A 23,359-nucleotide genomic window follows, 5' to 3' on the forward strand; every position below is an offset into this window, starting at 1 on the left:
GATGAGATGGCTAGATAGCATCACCGATGCAATGAATATGGACTTGAGCACGCTCCGGGAGAGAGCGCAGGACAGGAAGGCCTGGCGTGCTATGGTCCATGGGGTCACGAAGAGTCGGACACGACTGAACGACTGAACAACAACAACCATGCTCACAACTCAGGACTTATTTCTGAGTAAACATGCAGAACATCAACCTCCCTGCAAAAGTAACTTGTGCTGGAATACTATGCACACTTTCCTGAGGGTAAGCCTCATTAAACATAATGGGACTTCTGAGTAGGCATATATAGGATTGCATAAATTAGCAATATTTATCTCCCCTCCACTTAAAAAACAACCCCCAAACTCTTATTTTTATTAAAGCTTTCTGTTCAGAGGAACACAGGAAGCTGCCTTGTACGGAGTCAGACCCTGGGTCCATCTAGCGTAGTATTGTTGACACTGACTGGCAGCAGTGGCTCTCCAAAATTTCAGGCAGGATTCTTTCGTAGCCCTACCTGGAGATGCTGGGGATTGAACCTAGGACCTTCTGCTTGCCAAGCATGTGCTCCACCACTGAGTAGCCCTTCCTATTGCTTGATAATGGCAAATGACAAACAAAACAGCCCCAGTTTTGTTTCTCTGCAACCATGTGAACCCACTTTTCTCAAAGGCTTGAGTGAGAAGGAGAAAAACCAACCATCTTTGTTTGTATAAAGTCAAATACAGTTCAGAACTTCTCTTGCCCACTGAAGAGAATTCTCTTTAAGAATTCCCCAAGATATGCTCTGGGTGGAATAAAGAAGAGAAAGAACAGGATAGGGGAGGGAAGAAGAAAAGAAGAAAGGTGAATGGAAATGTGCGCAGGAGTGGGGGGTAGAGAGAATTCCCTAAGCCAAGTGGCTCCTTTCAGAGAGGTAGTACTTCAGAGGAATTTAGGAGGCTGTGGAGGGTTTGTAAGGATTGCACATACTTAAATGAACTTTATAAGGTGAGGTGGCTGGGGGCTTTTTCTAGCCTTTTTAAAACTGTAGAACCTATTTAAAAGCCCTAGCAGTTTCTCGATCATTACTCCATATAGTCCTAACCCTTCCCTTGGGATTATTTGAGTCCTACAGCTATTTAGGAGAAATTAAAGTGGAAGGGGAGAAAGAAGTTTGTGGAGGCTGATTGGATCCTTTGCTGTACTGAAGCTACTAAACTTCTGCAGAATCCAAAGGTTCCAGACTGGGGCAGTAAAATCAGATGCTGCATGAAATACCAGTATTTCACATGGAGCTCTTTCTTCCCTTCCTTCTTCCTCTTCAAAATTTCATTGCAGGCAAGCTCCCAACAGTGGGCACGTAAGAGCAGAAATGAAAAGTAGGGGGAGATAAGTTTTTTGCACCTCAAAAAAACCCTACACCAGAGATTAGGGATAGTGGCCTCCTAATGGTCACCATAAACACCTTCTGATTAGGATCTCTAATCTCCTGGGTGACTTGACAGTTTTTACTTTTTGTTTTAGACTTTGAGAAAAGGAAACTTTACGCATGGCTAGCGCAAAAGCCACTGGACCTAACTGTTTGAAATTTGGTAGGTTCAATCAGCTCCATAGGGCCTGCTAGGTCCCCAAACTTCATGAATTTATATGGAAGTACAAAAAAATTATAGCTCTTTACTTTGACACATCTTCTTGAAAATAGCAAACTTTACCTGTGACCAGCACAAAAGTCACTGGACATAACTGCCTGAAATTTGGCAGGTTCCACCAGCTCCATGGGGGCTGCCAACTTTCCAAATTCCATACACTTATGTGAAAGAACAAAGAAATTATAGCTCTTTGCTTTGACAAATTTTCTTGGAAAAAGCAAATTTTACCTGTGGCTAGCACAAAAACCGCTACGCATAACTGTCTGAAATTTGGCAGGCTCAGTCATCTCTATGGGGGCTGGCAGGTCCCCAAATTCCATACATGTATGTGGAAGTATAAAAAAAATATAGCTCTTTGCTTTGACAGATTTTCTTGAAAATAGCAAATTTTACCTGTGACTAGCACAAAAACCACTATACCTAACTGCCTGAAGTTTGGCAGACTCAATGAGCTCCATGTGGGCTACCAAGCCTCCAAATGTCATATATTTATCTTACAAACTAAAAAAGATATGGCCGTTTCTGTTTTCCAATGCAAGTCAATGGGAAAATGTAAAAAAAAAAAAGGCAATTAGGACAGCTCAAAAGATCTGGAGCACAGCTCAAAAAGATCCAGGGCCCGTGCCCAGGTGGGACTCTTTAGAACGACACCCCTGGCACAGGAAACCCAGAGCTAGAACATCCCCAGCCAATGGCTGTTTGGGCTTTGCTTGGAGAACTCCATCAAGGGAAAGAGTCCACCAACCTCTTTATAAGCTTTTAGAGACAACCAAAAAAGGATAAAAACAGAGGTATCTTGCTATCGTCTGTTTTGTAAAAAGGAATCAGTTCATACAGCCTGGATGGACGTACACCTGCTCACCTAGTAGGGAATCCCCTGGTTTGGAGCTTTGTGGCCATGATCTTGCCAATTCTTTCCAAAGAGAAAAAAAAATGTCAATCAAGAAAAAAACATGAGACAATACCCAATTGTTTTGTTCAAACAGTGTATTAGATAAGAAAACTTTTTTTTTAAGAAAGCAGAACAAACCTACAATTTCCCACAGAGATAAAGACATTCCATGTACAATTCTTCATTCAGAAGGCTATCACGTTGATTTGATCTGGTATTGGAGGCATTGCTAATGACCATGAAAGGCCAGACGCATCCAATGAAATCAATGCAAAGGAAGGATGTACATGATGTTCCAGCAGGTGCAAAGGCTTCTCCAAGCTTGCCTCTTTTTCTCTTTACAATCCACCTCTTTCGATGCCCATTTGAAATGTTGGGGTTTGATTCCTCAGATATGTCCAATGCTTCTTTAGAACAGACCCAAGTCTCATACAAACCTCAATGTTCAGATGCAATGCCTCCAATATCATACCTGTCTGGGTGAAGTTTCATCACTTCTTAACAACAAGAGACAAAGTTTATTTAAATGACACAGTCAAGAGAGAGAGAGAGAGTTATGTCCGTTTCTTTTGGAAATGGGATAGTGGTGCTGGCTATTTCTAGCAAAGAAAAAGAAAAAGAGGAAAAGTGTTGATCTTGGATTTGTAAGATTAAGTTCTCCCATGGCAGTGCTTACTGGTTTAATTGGCTGCTAGCTAGACCTCACACTAATTGGCTGATGGAGGGTGATGCTTGAGGAATGGAAAGGAGGCCCATTTTTAACAGGGCACATACATGGATGGGCCTAGCACAGCCTTCTGATAAATCCTCAGCCTCATCCAGCAGAGTGCTTCTAATGTTCTTAAGCCAATCTTCCCCAATTTGCTGCCCTCTAGATGTGCTGCCTGACCATTGGCCATGCTGGCTGGGGCTGATGGGAATTGAAGACCAAAACATCTGGAGGGCACCAAGTTGGGGAAGGTTGGCCTGGGTGACAGCCAGGCTGTGTACATTCCATGAACTTGTGTAAATGCAGAAGGCATACAGAATTTGGTTCTTAAATGCGCACAGATTTCAGCATCACAAGAATCACAGTGTTCATATTTTATGAAAGCAAGAGTGCCTGGTAGAATCTCTGAAGCCAGAGAGGAGCTCAATAAGTGTTCCAGTTAACTACTTCCAGTAGGTCTCTGAGGGGCAGGCGGGACAAGGTGCATGCCACCATGACAAGGAAAAGACAATGCTGTTAAGCAAGTGAATGCAGTCTATGTTCATGGATGATAGGTCTATCGGTGGCTACTAGCAATGGTAGCTAATCAGAGGCACCATGTATAGAGGCAGTCTGTCTCATTACTAGATTCTGGAGACAAGCCACAGGGGCGGCCACTACCTTCTAGCCCTGATTGTTAACTTCCCAGGGCATCTGAATGGCTGCTGGGTATGCAAATAAGTTTGATTTACATAATGTGTACAAGTCTCATAATCCACTTTTTCTTGGTGCAGAATTTAATTTTTTTTAAAGCAAGCAGCAGAATGCATACACAGCCCTGGACATGGCTAAGGCAGAGTAATGGGAATCTTAACAGCAAAGAAATATAAGGTAACTGGCTCACCACTGTTGGGAACAAGAGGCCAGGCAAGATAAATCCTCAGACTGATCCAGTAGAGTGCTTCTAATGTTCTTAAGTCAACCCTCCCCAACCTGGTGTCTTCCAGATGTTTTGGACTCCCAGCATTCTTAATCATTGACCATGCTGGCTGGGGCTGGTTGGTGTTGAAGTCCAAAACATATGGAGGGCACCAGGTTGGGGAAGGCTGTCTTATGCCATAGTTTGGGCATAAGCAATGAAATTCGCTCCTTGTGAAGTATGTTTCCCAATACCACCAAGCATCCTCCCTCCCTTGGGCTAGACGTGGACTTAAGAGAGACTTGTGGGTGAGATACTATAATGCCCAAGATTGCCTGACATTCGTGTAAGAAAACGTTCCGTTATAAGAACAGAATCCCATCTCCTCCCCACCCCCCGCTTGGAAACTTTTCTGCAAATAACAGTTACATTAAAAAAAAGGAATAAAAGAAACAGAGAGCATAAAAATATCTGGGAGACTTCAATTCACTCTATAGGCTTTGAAAGAAAGCAGCCATGGGTCCTACTGTACAACAAAAAGAGTTATACAGAGTTTCAATATAGAGATCTTTATTTTTATATATATATATATATATATATATATATATATATATATATATATATAAAATATAATTATATATATGTATATATTTATAGGTATGTATATATATTTATTTATAATGCACTGCTTTTAAAAGAGCCGTGCCTGCTTTTAAAAGAGCCGTGCCTGCTTCTTCAGCTCGTTCCTCTTCCACAAGGCCAGGCGATCAAACTCAGCAATGGTCATGCCAAATACCTGGTAAAATTCCTCTGGAGACAGGTGGCGCTGGAGGGAGAAAAAAGAGGCATAATATTGTGCAAGTGTGGCTAATGTGCAAGTGTGACAGGATGCAAATCCATGTGGGAAATGCATGAGCGACTGTGACTATCTGAGGCTGCATCCAACTTCTGTCATTGTACCCTCATGCTCTATTATTGAGGCTTGAATTATCCGAGTGTAGTAGAAAGGAGCTGCATGAACAACAGTTATCTGTTTGTCTTTGTTTGTGCATGTATGAAGAGTGAAATTGATTTGGAAAGATTACAATGATCATTTACCAAGCAGGGGACTTATGATATGTCCCTATGTATGCCACCTTGAGTTCTAGGACAGAGGAAAGCTGGGATATCAATGTAATAAAAGTAAAACATTAAAAAATAGGACACATTATGGTATCTGTTTCACTAAGCAAGGTTACAATTTGCGTAATGATAATGTTACACATTTAATGATATTTACACTTATAAATCTCCCTTCTCTTGATCTCCAATGGAAGGAGGGGAAGGGATCTCTGGGAGTCACCAACTGTTACAACAGAAAAAGTGAGGTAAAATGTAGAAAAATTACGCTCACCATAGAGCAGGGGTGTACAACCTTTTCAGTCTCAAGGGCCACATTGGGTGTCCGCTGCAGTAGTGGGGGCCACACATACACGCATGTACATACACCTCTCACATACACACCCTTCTCACACTCACTCCCCACCCCCAGCAGCAACAGATCTTGATCTTACAGCAACAAAATCAATACCCCAACACGATCACCAAAAATGAGGGGAAAAACGCTCTAGAACAGGCTCTATGTAACTTTATTGTTAGCGCATGGCAGGAAGTAGGCAGGAATCTTCAACCCCTGCTTCCTGGGATGTTCTAGGAATGAAGTTCTGCTCTAGGGCAAGCAACACAGAGCCTGTTTGTAGAGTGTTTTCCTCCCTCGCCTGTGTTTTCAGGGGCCGCAGATACTGGGGTCCAGGCCCACCAGACAGGATGGTGGTTCCTGCAGCCCACAGATCACACTTTTTGATCCCCTGCCATAGAGGGTGGATGCCAATTGCAATACAGAGCTGGCTCCCTATGTGACCGTATGATCACCACGATAAATTCTTGTTTGATAAATTGTCATATGTAGAAAAACCCTTAAGAGTGCAATGGACCATTTACACCTAAAGCACCCCAACAGATGTGCATCTAACTGCCAAAATGTCCAAGAGTAGATTCTAATATACACTCCTAAAGTAGCCTATTCCTTTGATGAAATATCCCTATAGTTATGCAATATTTCTAACTGAAATTGACCTCCCTGTAATTTAAAACCACTGCACTGTATTGCATGGCGGTAATTTATACAGAAGCATGTTTGCATGTGGGAGTATATATATGTACGGAATAGCCATGAACCACAGTCCTCTCCCTTCCCTCGCTGGTGGCTGGGTTAATCGCTCTCCCCACAGCAGCGAACTGGTATAAAGCTTGGCCGAGCTGTAGCAAGGTACCTACGAGAACGTGTTGTGAACCTGGAAGTCCCTCATTCATAGGTTGCCTCTGCTATGAGTACAGTAACTAGGTGACCATAGGGGAAGAAGCCACTATCTCTCAGGGGACATCCAGATGACCTTTTTAATTGTGCAATCACCCTGCCTCATTCATGGAATTTTACAGGGATCCAGATGACAATATCTTCCATTTGTAACCCTCCCATGTTCCCCCAACATTTCTTCTGTCTTTTTCTTGCCACAAAAAATAGGTTAAGACAGAGTAGCTGCACAATAGCTTCTCATTAGCGGTGCTAGGAGCCCCCCATCTGGAAGCACTCTCAGCCTCACTTTCTGTAATGTGGGGATATTAATTCCAGCCCACCATACATTGCTATTGTTAGGATTACTGAGATCGTGTATGTGAAATGTTCTGACCGCTAAAAGTGCTACACAGATGCAATCGAGACCTAAAGCATGAAAGTGTCCACACAGAGTGCAATGACCCTTAATGGGCAGGAGATATTTAACTTCTTTCTTTGGCTACACCAAGAATTGATGGGCACACCCATGCTTGAAATATGTTTTTATATGGAAAGGATCTGATGGCCTTGAGGAACGGACTGATCAGATCATACCCGGGTGCTGGCAGGAATGCTGGGGGATTTGACTTACCTCTAGCCGAGTTCTGTCCGCATCTTTGGGCAAGCGGTTTCTCCCCCTTGTTGTCACCAGAAGCAGCTCATAAGGGTATATCTGTAGAAGGAAGGAGAAAAAAACAGAGTGTTTTGATCCATGAGCACAAAAAGAAGGAAGAGGCAGATACAATTTGTAACGTCTAAGAGAAGAACAAGGATTAAAAACAACAACACCCACGTTTATATTTTATCTGAACATAATATAAGTTACTACCCACTGAGCATGTACAGTGTGACCCTAACTCTTGGGAAGTGGCCCTTTCCATTTGCATGGCAAAACTGCAATGCAAGCTGGCACACAGCACTAGTGATGTCCTGTTTGCTCAACTTCCAAAGGATGCAAAAACAGTTTTAGCTATTTCATGGCATTTGTTTCAGAATAAGATGGTATAGAATTTCACTACAGAATTCCTAAGAAGGGCGGTAGCTCACCGATAAAGAACATGCTTTGCATGCCGAAGGTCCCAAGTTCAATCCCTGGCATCACCAGGTAGAGCTGGGAAAAGACCCCTGTCTGAAACCTTGGAGAGGTGCTGCCACTCAGTGTAAAGACTGAGCTAGATGGACCAATGGTCTGATTCAGCTTCCTATGTCCCTCCTGCTCTCCCAAAGCGAAACTGACATCACCTATGCAGTCACCGCCCCTTGGTGCAGAGCAAGACATTGCAACGTATAAGCAGTCTCACTTCAGGTTGATAGCGCCTTGGAGGAATCTTTTCACACAGCTCTGTGATTACAGCAGTCTCTAGTTAGAGGTTGCCCGAAAGCCCAAGGCCCAATAGCTGTTGCTAACACGGAGCAGGGGAATCCGGGAATCTGTGGGTGCATTCTAATTTTGGAACCCAAGCAGACAATCTTTCCACATCTACAGGAACAGATTAATTTCTCGTTTCTAGTTGCCACTGAGTGGGAGGCAGACATCCCAGGCATGAGGCAGAGAAGCTCCCAGAAAAAGATGAGGGTGAAAGCTAGAGGCGGCACGTGGCAACACCTTTGTGCCTCCCTCCCTCCCCCACCACTCTGCCCCTTTCACAGCTTCGTCCCTCAAAAGCACTCATGTCCCAGTGCCCCTTGTGCTGTCTCTTGCTTCATTGCTGGTAACACCCACAGCAACCAGTGCCTCTCCACTGCTGACTCCATTTACTTCCCCCTGCAAAGTGCTGAATTTCACAAGGTAACCCACAATGTATAACCATACAATGTGCCTTCTGCTTGCAGACTTTTAGAAGCCCCAAACATAAGAGCTAGCATGCCTAGGCCTACCCCTAGGCATATACGGAAAAAAAAACACTGAGGATGGCTCTGTCCCAATAGGAGCACTCCAAAGCACCACAGGGGGAGATGGGATTTTCTTCTTGCCCACAGTTGATACAGCTTCAGCATCTGAGAGCAGATGAGGTGGCAGCTTCCTACTTTCCATACAGAGAGGACCCAAGGTTCTAGAATTCTACAGGATTCCTGGGGACGTGTTACCTTGTATTCTGTAAGAGATGAGAAGATAGACAAAGGTCAGACTCTCAACCCCTTTTCTTTTTTCTTTTACAATCATCGAATCTTTGGCATTTGTAAACTCAGTTAAGACTATTGGATCAAATCTTCAAATGTAAGAAAGGGTTTGATACTGTGGTATTTTCATTCATTATGTCCTATGGAACTGTGATGCAGGACACTCTGTACGCAGGGCAGTCTGTACTCTGCATTTATAATTAAAATTCTGCACCAGAGTTATCCTAGTTCTGTGCCAAGGAAACTTAAATTCAGTGAATATTCATATTTGTAATATTTTACATATGTGTATTTAGTTTGCATGATATATTCTGCTTCTGTTAGTCTGTGTGGAGGGGCATTGAACTATATGGAGGCCTGAAGCCCCACCCTCTGACAGCTGAAAGCACTACTGAGCCCCCCTCTTGGTTCAGAGATTTCACCAGGCACCGAGTGTATACTTTCACACCTATCTTCACAGCCATGAGGGCTAGAAACCTGGAGCACAATCCCGGCAAAATTAAGCATTTTTAAATCCCACTGATTTCAGTGGGATGGATTTAAGGATGTATTTAATTCTGTCAAGCTGAAATCAATGGGACTTAAAATGGCTTATGATGGTGGTGTCCTGCCTTTGCTTTCAATAATGATGATGATGATGACAACAACGATGGCGATGATGGATTTCACCAGGGTCTGGGACTGAGCTTGCAATAAAAATTCTATGGTTTCGTTCCAATTATTTTAATGTTCTTGAATACGTTTTTCCAGAAACCTTTGTCTGTCTTATATACTAACTCCACAATCTTTAGCCAGCATTAACTCTTGTAGGAGAAAATCTATGAGATCCTCTTGGGAAAGGATTTTGGTACAGGCTCTAGGAGCACATTCCACAGTGGGATCTCCTAAAGCTTCTGTTCTTGAATCCTTCCACTCACCTCGCATCCCCCAGTTGACGGCATTCGTGCTGTCGTAGTGGAAGAGTTCAGCACTGGGAGGCTGCAGAAGAAATGACAATTCAGGGGAAAGAGTGGGCATCAAAAGGGAATGCTATTAAAACACCCTCTGCTGTTTTATAGCTGCTTCCATCAATGGGTGCCTAGATTGATGCAGGTGTTCTGAAACATTTACCAGAATGTGCATGTGGCGGGAGCAGGAGGAGTAATTTCAGTGAAATTGTCTGTGATGGGGAGGCGCCAACAGATTTATATCCTAAAGACCAAGAAGTCAGTCTCCTTAGGTACTTTTTGAGGAAAATACCCTCAGCACCACATGCTAGCAGCATCACAACCAGCCAATGTGAGAACCATTGTGCTAACATTTTGCCAGAGGACAAATATTGTTATTTACTTATTTATCAGATTTATATGCCACCTTGCTTCCAAGGAGTTCTGGGTGGCAAGCATAGAATATTGAATTTTATTCTCACAATAACCCTGTGAGGTAGGTTAGGCTGAAGATCACCACACTGGCACTCCAAGATCATGTACCTACTTGTATTTTATGAAGCCATCCAGCCGTATGAGGCGATTTTCTTTACGCAGTAGGTTAAATAGTTTGTGGATTGTAGTGCAGTGACAAAAATATTCATGCAAAGTGTGGTTCTCACTAGCCCAAGACACTGGCTCTCGGAGACAAAGGACAAGATGGTTCCCCCTCCCATTCCATGTATGGAAGCTGACTGGTCTGGCAGTTGAATCTAACATCAGTGCTGGCAATGCCAGAGTGTCCTCCACTGTATCTGAGGGCAACAGTCTAGCTTAGAGAATGAAGGGCAGGCTCCATGGCACACACAACTCTGACCTCCAACAGGTTGCTGCCACTTCCTGTCCCCCTGCATCTGTGCTGCCTGAGGTGGCGGTCTCAATCTGCCTAATGGTAGGGCCAGCTGATCTCCAGGGGAATCTTACCCAGGATTTAATTACTAGTCAGTTACATATACATCTGACCACTTTACTCTCATTTAGCAGCTGCTTGCCCTGTGAGCAACCTGTGATCCCTCAGCATAACCCTAGGCCATGAAACTGTTTCTCCAGTCCTTTACAGCAGAACTATTATACAGGAGAACAGATTCTTCTGCTTCAGTTGAACTTAAGAAGCCTGGAAACCATTCAGAAATTTCGGAGGCACTGGCCACTCCTGCATTTTCAGGAGTGGCTGTGGCTTTCTAGGTCCCTAACTCCCACCGGGAATCTTATCTGCTCATATCTTCTTGGGGAATCTCCACAGCTGTTCCTTAGCATCTGCCTCCTGGCTCTCTGCCCTCTTGGCTTGATGGGAGTGTATGTGTTCCAGGAGGATTCTAAACTCCGGCTGAGAGGGCTTCCAGTACTTAATAATGAAAATCCTTTGTGAAGAAATGACCTGTTTATAACTGTTGTTGTTATGTAATGTTCACTTTGTGTGGCCTCTGTGAGGCTACAATATTTTATTTATTTATTTACTGCATTTATACCCTGCCTTTTTTCCTCTTGCAAGGAAGAGATCATGTAAGCCCAAGGCGGCTTACATGATCCTCCTTCTCTCCATTTTATCCTCACAACAACAACCCTGTGAGGTGGGTTGGGCTGAGAGTCTGTGACTGGCCCAAAGTCACCCAGTGAGCTTCTATGGCCGAGTGGGGACTAGAACCCGGATCTCCCAGCTCCTAGTCCAACACTCTTGCCACTACACCACACTGGCTCTGAGTAGGCCTGAGGTCTTATTTTGTTACTGTCAGATGCCTGAATCGTAGTTGCTTAGTGTTATGAAGGAGGAGAGAGAGACAATCACTTTGAATATTGTTAGATGGGGCCTGGAGCAGGTAAATTCAATTCTGATTTGACGGGGATTCTAGCTAGGTGGAAAAGAGCAGCTAGGAAACGACAGTAAAGGAGCTGACTGTGGACCGTTAAGTTAGACAGTCAGTCAGTGGAGAGTGAGGAAGGAGGTTTGCTGGTTGGTGGGTGGTATTTTAGAAGGATTAGGAGAAAGCGGAGGAGAAGGTGAAGAGCTAAGGCCTAAATATTAAGCTATTCTTTCTCTGTTTGATAACCATACTTGGCTGGTGAAGATTCGGACTAGGGAGCAGGTGGCTGTGTTGTGCCAGGAGGCTGCCTTAAGATCTTGCCAAAAGAAAGTTATAAAGCAGGCAGTAAAAACCTAGATAAACTGTCCAAGTAGCCAGAAATACAACAGAAGGAATGCTGGTGTTGGAGGAAGACTGTACCCATTAGCTGGACCTCGTTGTAACTGTATTTGGCTGAGGTGGAGGTTTAGGCAATTTGGCCTGGGGTAAAAGAAGTAATTAGAGGCTTGTAACAGCAACAGTGTCTCTTGAGTCCTTAAGAACTGTCACTAAGCAGTCTTTTGAAAAGCCCAGAGTAAATATTAATAATCACGTATGTACAAAATATCCCTTTAATAAATCCACTTCTTTAATAGTCTATCTTGCCTCTAGTGCTGGTGCCCATTTCATACCTAAGCCTCTTATACCAGCTACTAGGAGGGTTTAATTTTTGTGAACTGCCCAGAGAGCTTTGGCTATTGGGCAGTGTGTGTGTGTGTATGTGTGTGTGCGCGTATATATGTATATGTATGTATGTATGTATGTATCTATATCTATATCTATATCTATATATATCAATCTTAAAAGAATTGGTGGCAGTGGAAAAGGGTCAGCTTGTGGAACTCTGAGTTATAGTGGCAGAGAGTTCCTTAGGCCCAGAAATAGAAGTATTTGCTCTAAATGAGAAACCCCATAGGTGGGATTGTCTAGTTGAAGGAGTAGTTCCTGCATAGGTGGTGGCAGTGCTGGGGAGAGGAAATCGCCCATATTCTTCCTTGGACTTCTTTTTCCCAAAGGAGTAATCAAAAGAGTGTGTGCGGGATGACCCCTACCAGTGCAGATAAAATAGTCTGGAATGCTAACACCTGGTGGCTGAGAGTCAATGGGCACTCTTACCCTGTGCAGTCCATTCCTTCTGTATGCAGGAAGAGAGGCAGATTTGGAAATGAGGGGATCTGAAAAAAGAAAAAGAGCAGGTTTCATAAGCTGGACTGATTGACTGACTTGCCTATAAAAAGCTTCAGTGAGAAAAATCTTTAGTGTCCAGGCACAGTAGAAAATTAGTTGTGAGGCAGATGAATAGGAAAAGCTTAATTCCTTTACATAAGTAGTTATTTCTGTTCTTGACATTTTTATCCCACCCTTCTTCTAAGGAGCTCAGGGTGCTTTTCTCCCCCATTGTATCCTCACAACAATCCGGTGAGGTAGGTTAGGCTGAGAAATAGCGACTGGCCCAAGGTGGCCCTATGAGGTTTCAGGGATTCGAACCTGGCCCTTGTCAAGATTCTGACCACCACACCACACTGACTCTCAGCGTGTTTGCATCTCTGGGAATGGTAGAAGCATTTCACTGGAAACATGTTAAAGGAAGTTGGTCAGAAAATCCAAACAATTCTCGACCCCCAGCTGGTAAGAAAATACAATAATAAACCAAATAATGGACAATAATCTTTCTCTAATGGTATCCCAAAATCTGCTTCCTGTGGTAGGCCACCTCACCCTGCGTAATGTTAGTTCTGGCCCTGCCATGCAGTCCCTTCCCCTGAACATTATAACCATACTCACAAGAAGCCTCACATCAACTAAGGGAGCAATCCTATGCATGTTTAGACAGAAGAAAGTCCTACAACTCCCGGCATGCCCCAGCTAGCCATGCTGGTAGGGGCATGCTGGGAGTTGTAGGACTTTCTTCTGTCTAAATATACATAGGATTGCTCCTTAAGGAACACAATTAAGGCCGAAAAGCACCTCATGAGTAAGAGAGAGACCAGGCATTCAGGGATGCTACATTCTCCTCTCACAACTGTAGGTTCTACAGCTTTGTGAAGAGGAAGCTGTTCTAGCCCCACAGAGTCTCATTAAGTCCAGAGCCTTGGCTGTGCCTAAATTAATGAAAGAGCTCAAAGCAAGATTGCTGGGAGACAGGGTGCTACATACCACTGTCGGCTAGGTAATGTGTCCGAGGTGCTGTTGGGAAAGACAAAGCAAGAGTCAGGGGCATGCACTTGGAATATACTTTTACACAGGAATGCAGGTCTGGAAATGTCTGGAAACATCCTTCAGGCTGCCTCACACATGCAAAGCCCACACAACTGTGTATACACAAACCCAGGGAGAAAAGTTGGTGTGAACGAGGGAGGATTGTGGAAATGATTGCTAGCCAGCTCCATGTTTTGCCAGGCTCACAGTGTGTGGATAATGTCACTGCATAGTTTAGTCACTAGGTGGCACTGGACTTTGTTGTATCTGGGTGGGGTCAGAAGTGTCCTCTTGCTGTTCTGCTCTTGTTTGAGAGAGACAATAAAGTTCTTGTCTAGCTTCCTGTCAGACTGGTGTGTGTCCTCTGAGCCTCGTATGACAACACCAACTTTTCTTCCATGTGTCATATGCCAGCATGCTTGACTGTGGAGAAAGAAGTGATGCTGTGTGTGGGAGTATGGCTTGCTTAACCTTACTTTCTTCTCCTCTAGAGATTTTCCAGCTCAAAATCCCTTCACACCATTTCCCCCATGGGGAGAAAAATAACTGTGAAGGAGCCAATTTTCACCTAGGGAGGTGGTGGGCTCTCCCACACTGGAGGCATTCAAGACGAGGCTGGGCAGCCATCTGCCAGGGATGCTCTGACTTGGGTTCTGCATTGAGCAGGAGGTTGGACTCGATGGTCTTGCAGGCCCCTTCCAACCCTACTGTTCTATGATTCTATGAGCAGAAAAATAGCTGGAGTTGACAAGCTCCCCACCCTCGCCCCACCCCAATTCTCAGGGGGCTCCTCAAACTTGCAGCCTCCTGAGGCTGCTTAAGAGTCAGTGAAAAGGTACAGATGATTACATGCCATGCCTCGTCTGAGCCTCAACCTTTAGTATTTAAAAAAAAAAATCCCAAACCAAAACTGATCGAGTAACAGCGCAACTGTCAATAGTCCCACCTGGTGGCCAGTTGATGCAATTGCAGGAGCACACCTGCAGTTCTGTGGCTTGCCCCTCACCCACACTCCCTTTGCCTGAGGGGGCATGGGGGAGGGATGAAGGTGGGAATAATGTGGCAGTTCATCAAAGATTCATGAAAGACTCCTTCAGGCTCTGACTGTTAGGGTGCCCCAGGGAATGCCAGAGCGGGAGTGCGTATGTGTGCTAGAAGGTGTACATGTTCAGCCTGGAACACATACACAGATAAATGGACACACACACACAAATAGTGGCTTATATGGATTGTGAAAGAAACATGGTACCATTCTTATGAGCATTATTTCATCATCAGACTTATCTCTGAGCTCAAGCGCTAGGTGGCAGCACACTGAATATTCTGGCTCCCTGAAATGTTAAGAACTGGCAAACAAACAAACAAACACCCACCCACACACACACACCTTGCTTGGTACAAGATGCTTGACAAACAACAAATGGGGAAATGACAGTGGATCTCTCCAGACACCCACTCATCTACCAACTGAATGAATATAGCTAAAGGCTCTCTATTGATGTTCCTTGGCCCTAGGGATGTCAGAGAAATCTGAAACAGGTTCAGATGACTTCAGATTTCTATGGATTTGACCCAAAGATTCCACAGTGGACCAGCATCTTCTGACTCATGCAGATTCTGCAGGCTTCCGGAGCATTTTTTTTTAATTTTCCAGAATTGTACGGAAATTTAGTCGTACAAAAGTTGGTAGAAAATACGCTAATATATACGCCTTTTTTAAAGCAACAACCCCCCCCATGTTTTATACATCTCTGATTTCTCTTCAGCTTCCACTGTGTAGCACTAAGAAAAATAAGCAAAATATTGCACATCAGCAAAAGTTATGTAAATTGTGGTGGATGTTTCTGTGTATTTTTCTGAAGCGGGGGGGGGGGAATCTGATTCTGCCAATGAGCAGATGACAGAACGAAAGACACCTGACAATCCATAAAACATACATGGAACAAATGAAACAAGATCTGTACATCACTACTTGGCCCAGGCATGGGCAGATTTCAGATCTGTTTTCTACTGGAACTACAAAGTTCACTAACCACAGTAGGTGAAATGGAGTGGCTTGAGGTGGGCAGTGGAGCCAGATGGAAAATGGTGACTCAGGTAGAGAGCCAGATGCCTCCTGCATCCCATGAGCCATATGTGACTGGCATATACAAGTGCAAATTTACATCTGAGTTACATTAGAGACCAGGGATTCTAAGGGTGCCTCTAGACGGAGGGCTCCTAGTGCTATCAATCTGAAAGCATTGTGCAGCTATTTCCATCCCTTTCTGCGGTAAGGAAAAAGATGGAAGAAGCAGTGGGAAAACACAGGAGATTACAAGTGGAAGACAATGTCATCTAAACCCTCCATAAAATTCCATGAATGAGGCAGGGGAATTGCAGGATAAAAGCCTCATCTGGAAGTACCCCCACAGCCTAATATAGAAAAAAATTCTTTTGCTGCTATTGTCAAATAACTCAGAATCAGAAATCCTTGCTAGTCTACTGCAAACCATCCATTGATCTACCACTAGATCCTGAACCACTGGCTATTGGGTGGTACAGGAAAGTAATAATTAAAATTAATATACCCATGCACTCCTTATCAAATGCCCCTGGCTCTCTCTTCCCTGCCCTGTAAAAGGCTGGGGAGTGGTTTGATCAGGCAAAGGAAGGCAGCATGAGAGTTAGAAGCAAAGATGTGAGCTAATGGCTGGGTTGTATGAGGTAGCTCTGAAACAGACAGAGTCACTGCACATCAGAACCTGAACTGGCCATTTGTTAATGCCTTTGTTTGTTTCACTGCACTTCTGCTTCCCTCAGTCTCACAATCCCTGGCTATGAATGTTGCATCAAGAAAAATAAAATCTGGCTGGAACCAACACGTCCGCAGAAAATCTGGCCAAGCTCTGTTCAGTTCCACCAGGGGGAATAGAAGAGCTTGATTGGTTCCGGTAGTAGTTGAGAGGAGCTGCCCTTTCCAGTGCTGCAGGCTCAGCAGCTGATCTGAATTTACACTATGCCAGGATTATTCGGCATTGTCTGTGATGCCACCCACAAGCAATCCTCTCTCTCACCCACTAGCAACTGAGGCCCTGTGAAAAAGCAGCCCTCCTGTGCCATGCGTTCCTAGAAGCCACCCCTCTGTAGGCAGGCAGGGGCTAGGGGGAAGGCTTGGGATTACTTACAGCCATTCAAGGAGCTTTCGTAGCCAGCGGTGTGAAGAGCTTCTCGACTGCCGGCTGAGCTGCGGGGTGGTGTCCAGGGGTCGGCATAGGAATTGGATCGTGCCTTCATTTCTTCCTTCAGTATCAATCTGCCAATGCCTGTCTGGATCTAGGCCACCACAAAAGGTGAAGAAAAGGAATATGACACATAGGTATGCAGCCTCTCTCCTTTTCTCACAAACTCAGCTTCTCTTGTACAATGTCAGGGGCGCTGAGGTTAGTGCGTATGTATGTGTTTAAACAATTTGTATCCCATCTCTCCAAAACAATATGTCCAAGGTGAACAACAGCAACATAACATAATATAGTAAAACATGTAATAAAACATAGGAAGAAGGAACAAGAGGCAGCAGCCCTTGTTGATATGAACTTGGTGATGTCGTATCTTCTGCCATGAAGTCACCGACAATGGACTATCCCAGCCTTCCCCAACCTGGCGCCCACCGAACGCGTTGGACTACAATCCCCATCATTCCAGACAGCTCCTGCTGGCCTTAGGTGATGGGGGTTGTAGTCCAACACATCTGGAGGGTGCCAGGTTGGGGAAGGCCAGACTATCCCTCACAGTGGGAGTGTCATCTGCAGGTGTACAGAAAACAGCCAAAGTCCTCTGCAGTCTGTCTCCTCTTGAAAGGTTTCCTACTAGAGTACAGTGGCGGAAGATGGCACAATGAGGACCTTGAAGGTTCACTACCCCAAGGGGAAAGGAAGCTGGGGAGCAGCATTTCCAAACTCAGCTTAAAATGGACCAAGGTGAATCAATGAAGGAGAGCACTCACTTTATGCATCCCTCGATCAAACCCGTCTTCTTCTCCTCCTGAGGAGAATCTCCGAACTCGTGGTGCTACAAGAGAATGTAGGCAGGGGCAGTCAGTTCAAAGGACAGACCTGCATGGCATTACAGTAAGACAACAGCTGCAAATATGGAGCCCAGTCCCCCACCCGCACATCCCTGCTGTTATCTCCAATCTGTTATCTCCAGCAGAGATTCCTTCAGCACTGATTCCTCCAGGGGGTTGAATTCAATTTCAGGGAAGTTCCTGGGGATGCATTCCAGTGGTGGGCAGGGCCAAAGGCAAAAGTGGTGGGGCCAAAGTTCTAAAAATAGCAGCATATTTTAGCTTAAAGCTCTTACTGCTAGTACCTAATGGCCTTTAACGAATGGCCATTTTCCTGAGGATTCTGCTTCCGGATTTTTTGTGCAATTATGGGCTTCTCCACACCAGGCTTTTTATCCTGCAATTTACTGGAGCTTCTAGATTCTTTGCGGGATTAAGATTGACTCCTTACATGGGCTGACATGGGCTTTTGTTCTGGGACTCCCTTTGTCTGCAAATTCTATATGTTTCATTATACATATAGAATACATACATACATATACACAGATGGTGCTGTGTTATAGTGGAACTGCACAATTTCACACAGCCATGAAGGTGAAAAACATTTATTACTGCATTATCCCCAATCTTTTAAAACCCGGGATAAAGGTCAGAAAGCGCAGGAGACGCCCTGGAGGTTGACGAAGTTGTGTAAAGGACCTGCAAACTTCCATGAGTGACCAATCACAAGCCTGCAGTAAAAGCCTTGTGTAGAAATGGTCTAAGATTAGCTCCTTTAAACGTTCTCCCCCCCCCCCCCAGGGAGTTTCTTCCTCTGCTGTCCTATATGTACCATTACACAACAACTAGGTGGCACTGTGGTATAGCGGAATTGCACAAATATACCAGGGTTTCATGGCACCATTCACAGAAGTGCTAGACTTTCCTTGTTAGAAAAAAAGAACACAATAATGGTTGCAAAGCATGGAAGAGGCCCTAGAGAATGATGATGTCATGTAAAGCACCCACAAACTACCATAAGTGAGGAATCATGCGCGCACAACAAATGTCTCATGTAGAAAGGCTCTAAGACTTAGGAGAGGCAGTTCAACCTTTTAGAATGAGGGAAAATGCACAAAAGCTGGGAAATCAACAAACTATCAGTGGTCAGTAGAAAGGGGGTGGAGCGAGGAGAAGGGGGCATGATCACCTAGGGACTCCTGGAGTGCCAGATTTGGCCCATGAGCCTAAGGTTCAACACCCCTGCTACAGAGGTTTTAGTGCCCTGGAGTGGAGAATGTTACCTTTTGGTGACCCTTGAAAAGTCCAGTACTCTGTCTCTGAGTGGTAATATGGGTCTGGAGAATAGGCTGGGCTATATTTGGAGGTCTGGGCTATATCCTCACTGGTTTTGCTTTTTGTAGCTGCAGATTGGGCATCTGAAAAGCAACAGATAAAGAGAGTGATAGACAGAAAAGCTCTTTTAAAGGCTCTGACTCAAACGACCTGGGGAGGGAACAGATCTGTTTGTGCACATCCAGGACAGCCCCAAGTACAGGACTGGAGGGTCCAGTTTTTAATGCAAGAGGGGCACAAGGGTCAGGGTAGCCAAACTCATCCTGTACCTGCTGCTTAAGTCACCATAGCTGCTCTGTGGTAGCAGAACCCAGGGAGGGAGGAGAGGTGACATTGAGAGAAAGGCTTTGGGGAGGGAAGCTGAGGGCAGGGGGAGGGTCTTGCACCTCCTACCTGTCCACCCATTTTGCAGCATAATTTCCCCTCCCCGCTTTATGCACAATTAGGAGAGACCCAGGTTTAAATGAATGGGTCTGCTGCTATGTACTTTGAGCCTTTGCTCCAAAACATCAAGTGGCAAACATCCATTCCCCAACCAATGTTATCACAGAGGCAAAGGGGCGTAGCGATGACTGGTGGCCTCTCCCATAGAGCTTAGACAGAGCATGGCAGAGGCCAGTGATGCTCGCCCCTGGTGAACAGCCAAGTGGCGAGCTGTAATAGCACCCCAGCATTCTCACTTTATCCAGGAACCTGCCCTCATTATGTAAAGCTGGGAGTAGAGCTGCCCCTCCAGCAGGAGTTTCCAAGGTGAAAACAGCGCAGCTCCACGCGACACTGTTCATTCTCTGAGTTCAGGAAGGGCTGTAGCTCAGTGGCAGAGCACCTGCTTTGCACGTGGAAAGTCCCCGGTTCAATCCCCAGCACCTCTACATAGGGCTGGGAAAGACTCCTGTCTGAAACCATGAAGAGCCTCTCCCAGTCAATGTCGACTACGCTAGATAGACAGTGATTTGACATACAGCAGCTTCCAATGGGTTGTATCCAATGTTAGTCTGACTTCAGTCCCATTCATTTCAGTGGGTCTACTCTAAGTAGGGCTAACACCGGATACAGCCCTGTATTCCCATTCTTTACGTCAAAAGGAAATCAGAGAGTCTGTGGCACAGGCTACTTAAACAGTGCAGCGCTTGCAGGTAGCTGGAGTGGGTGGGGGAAGGTAGAGAAGTGGAGGAAAGGGGAAAGAGGCCAGGCAAGGGGAGGAGGGTGGGCACCTCCTGAAGTCATGAGCAGCCTCTGTCTGACAGGGTGAATTGAAAGAGCCTAGCATCAGCTTCGGCAACCTGTGCAGTACTCCGTGCAGCACTCCAGGGCCTGCAGTGTCTCAGTTCTAGGGCCAAACTAGACAAGACACCATTCATGCAATTAGCCATTGTGTGGATGGCCTTTAAAAAAATTAAATAGCAGATGCAGGAGGCCAGTATGGATTAAGAACTGGATGTGTTTAGCTCTTTGCACCCAGCTGCAGTCCTGATTTGGAGTGCACAGAACCCAACAGAAACTTTGGAACCCAATACAAACCTCCAATAGAAACTTTTCTTCCAAGCAAATGGCAGGCTCGGGGGACCCAATCCAGACTGGGACCATAGGCATGTGTATGTGTGGGTGTGAAGGTTAAAGCCCCTACCCCCACTAGAGTCCCCGTCCAGATCATGGCCTCCGTGCTTACCCTTTACTTTTGAAGCACCATCCACTCAGTTACAAATGGCTTGAATGGTGTGTCATCTAGTCTGGCCCTTAAGAAAGAGGGAACAGGAAATAATACTGAAAGGGACCCCTGCATTCAGGGATGGCTTGGCAACCGGCCTGGGGTGCAGGGGCGTATTACACAAAATAGCCAGATTACATAGCCTCTAGTTAGCAATTTAGGGCACAATCCTATGCATGTTTAGATAGAAAAAACATCCTACAACTCCCGGCATTCCCCAGCCAGCATGGGGACTTTTTGGTTGAAACATGCATAGGATTGCACCCTTAAAGACAAATCCTCCCTGGGTCCGTGTTCCATGCTTCAGAAAGCTGTGTCCAAGGGCCAAACCAGACCTGGCTTTAATGTCTGAATGCTTTTAACATGTCTATTTTTACCCTTTAACAACAGTAGGTGTGGGGCAGGGGGAGAACTGAACCAGGATCAGAACTGTGTGACATTTAGGGATGTTGGAGGAATCTGTTTGCGGGGGGGTGGAGCTTCATGAGCTTCCCTCAGTTCAGCTCCCCAGACTTCAGTTCATTTTCCACAGTGGAGCCCGACTCCATCTGCATCAAGTCAGGCCAGCTTGTGGATTTTCAATATTTTTTTAATTTGTGAAAATTATGGCGGAATTTTGCATATTTTCTGCAAATTGCATACATTTTGGCTGCAATCTGCACAAATTACACAAATTTCGCCCCCAAATGATGCACATTCGGCTGCAATTTACACAAATTTCTATTTGCGCAAATTACAAAAATACGCGAAACGTTCCCAGAGTTCAGGAAAAACCCATGGCTTGCCCCACAAATGTGAGACGAGTCAGGCACTCCACAGAGCTCTGTTGAGCCAAAAAAGAAATGGATTTTGGGCAATGGACATCCCTAGTGACATGTGGGGAAGTTTTTAAAACCCTTTATCCTATGCCCACCCCCACAGTCCTGATGAAAATTGCATGCCCTTCCCTCAAAGCTGCTATGAACCCTGGGAGGGAAGCTTGTATTAGTGCCAATTGAAACTTACCTCCTGGGTCCTAACATCAACATGGGGGAGATAATTTTTCACAGGACCACAGCATGGTTGGGAGGATTAAACCCCCTCTCTACATGCTGTCGTCCCAAGACTGCCTCCACAGCAGATATTGCCCAAGGAAAAAATAGACAGTTAAATGCATTCACATTCCAGAGACACAAAACAGTGTTTCACAAGAAAGCTGGGGGTGCTTTATGGGCCGAACTACACATTAAGATAAAGATGCTTTTTCAAAAGTGTGCTTAAACTGGCCACTTTTAAGAAAAACTAGTTGCAGGGCTCTGATACGGAACATGCTCCCAATTTGGATTGGGCCCTGTGCCAGTTTCCTACCAAAGCCCCACCCTGCTTCCAGCTGGCTATTCCCCAGGTGCTGTTTGCAGTAAATCTTCAAAAACAAATAGCAGTAGACCTGATGGGTAAATGCACAAAATCCTATTATTTAAAAACAACAACTCTGAATTAATGAATCCAGACTAGCAGTCACCCCTTGCTTCTGGACCCACAATTACTAACCAAGACTAAATTACCCAACACATACACACTCACACTCCTGCATTTTAATTGCGGTTTAATGAAACTGAAAACAACTCTCATCCTTGGTTCAAGACTCCCAAGAGTGCACAAAGTGGATTAAGGAATAACTGATTTTAGTGATTTTTGTTTTGAAGAGATGCCTTTAAACATGCAGTCAAACAACAGGCAAAACTGCAGATTGTGTGTACAAAAGGATATTTATAGAGCACGTAGAAAGAAGTCATTGGCACTATGTGACTGTAAGTATACTAGGATATGTTTTGTTTGTTTTTAATCTTCAGAGAAAGCTATTTGATGTCCTAACAAAAGAGCAGAAATGTTAGTTTTAAAGCCTTCAAGGCTCGTTGGGGGAAGTCAGGGAGGTTCTCAGAAACATGCACGATGCAGTTGCTGCTACAGAGGAGAGGCAAAGGTAGCTACTTACAATGCAGTGGGGTGCAGATAGTCAGCAGGGCAAGGTGTTAGGCAGACAGCGAAATAGGGAAGGGGGAAGGAAAGAGAGGAGGAGACACCTAGTTACCACATTAAAGCGGAAAAGGCAAAAGACATCTAAAACAAAAGGCAGAGTGGTGAGCACAGAACAAGACCTCCTCCTCCTCACTGCTAGGACCTGCTTCGCAGAGGGCACTCTGCCATCTCCTGTGACCTTGGAGCTTTGCCTCCAAAGGCCTCCAGATAAATTGTTTCTGCAATTTCCCTTGCCGTGCATGAGTGCAGAACATCCTGCCTTGAAGCGAGTCAAGCCCTGCCCCTCTTGCAGTGCCTCTTCCTTCATCTGCAATTCAGATCCACTGTACGTCTGGCTTCTTCCACCTGTTAAAAATCCACCTGACTGTGAGACTGAATGCAATGATGTTACAGATTGGCATTCAGGTGTGACAGGTTAGAGCTTTAGGGACACAAGTAGGATGGGCAAGTGTTCTACTTTACAGAGGAGAGTCCTCTGTTTTGGAGAGCTGGCAGAAGTCAGCCTGCTATTTGAAGGTGTTCTCTATATAATGGGCTGTCCAGACCAATCCGGTTTAAAGTCAAAGAACTATCAGAAGGGAGGGAGAGCTGGGGCCTCGCCCATTAACAGTTATCACCTGGACAATAGACTGAGCAGAC

General features: G+C 45.0%; 1 protein-coding gene across 1 annotated transcript in view; it reads right to left on the bottom strand.

Annotated features, from left to right (window-relative positions):
* Window positions 1-4,772: 4,772 nt before the first annotated feature.
* The window catches only part of ABLIM3 (actin binding LIM protein family member 3), a 115,038-nt gene continuing 96,451 nt past the window's right edge, over window positions 4,773-23,359 (bottom strand). The window contains exons 13-21 of the mRNA XM_084838677.1: window positions 18,942-19,076; window positions 17,599-17,663; window positions 16,781-16,928; window positions 13,572-13,601; window positions 12,531-12,589; window positions 9,526-9,586; window positions 8,576-8,583; window positions 7,080-7,160; window positions 4,773-4,939 (exon numbers count right to left, since the gene is read on the bottom strand). Of these exons, the coding sequence (XP_084694803.1) occupies window positions 4,826-4,939; window positions 7,080-7,160; window positions 8,576-8,583; window positions 9,526-9,586; window positions 12,531-12,589; window positions 13,572-13,601; window positions 16,781-16,928; window positions 17,599-17,663; window positions 18,942-19,076 (701 nt within the window). The 3' untranslated portion in view covers window positions 4,773-4,825. The remainder of the gene's footprint in view (window positions 4,940-7,079; window positions 7,161-8,575; window positions 8,584-9,525; window positions 9,587-12,530; window positions 12,590-13,571; window positions 13,602-16,780; window positions 16,929-17,598; window positions 17,664-18,941; window positions 19,077-23,359) is intronic.

Source organism: Heloderma suspectum, chromosome 2 (genome assembly GCF_057233095.1).
Source record: "Heloderma suspectum isolate Gila_16-S chromosome 2, 16-S_ref, whole genome shotgun sequence".
Lineage (NCBI taxonomy): Eukaryota > Metazoa > Chordata > Lepidosauria > Squamata > Helodermatidae > Heloderma > Heloderma suspectum.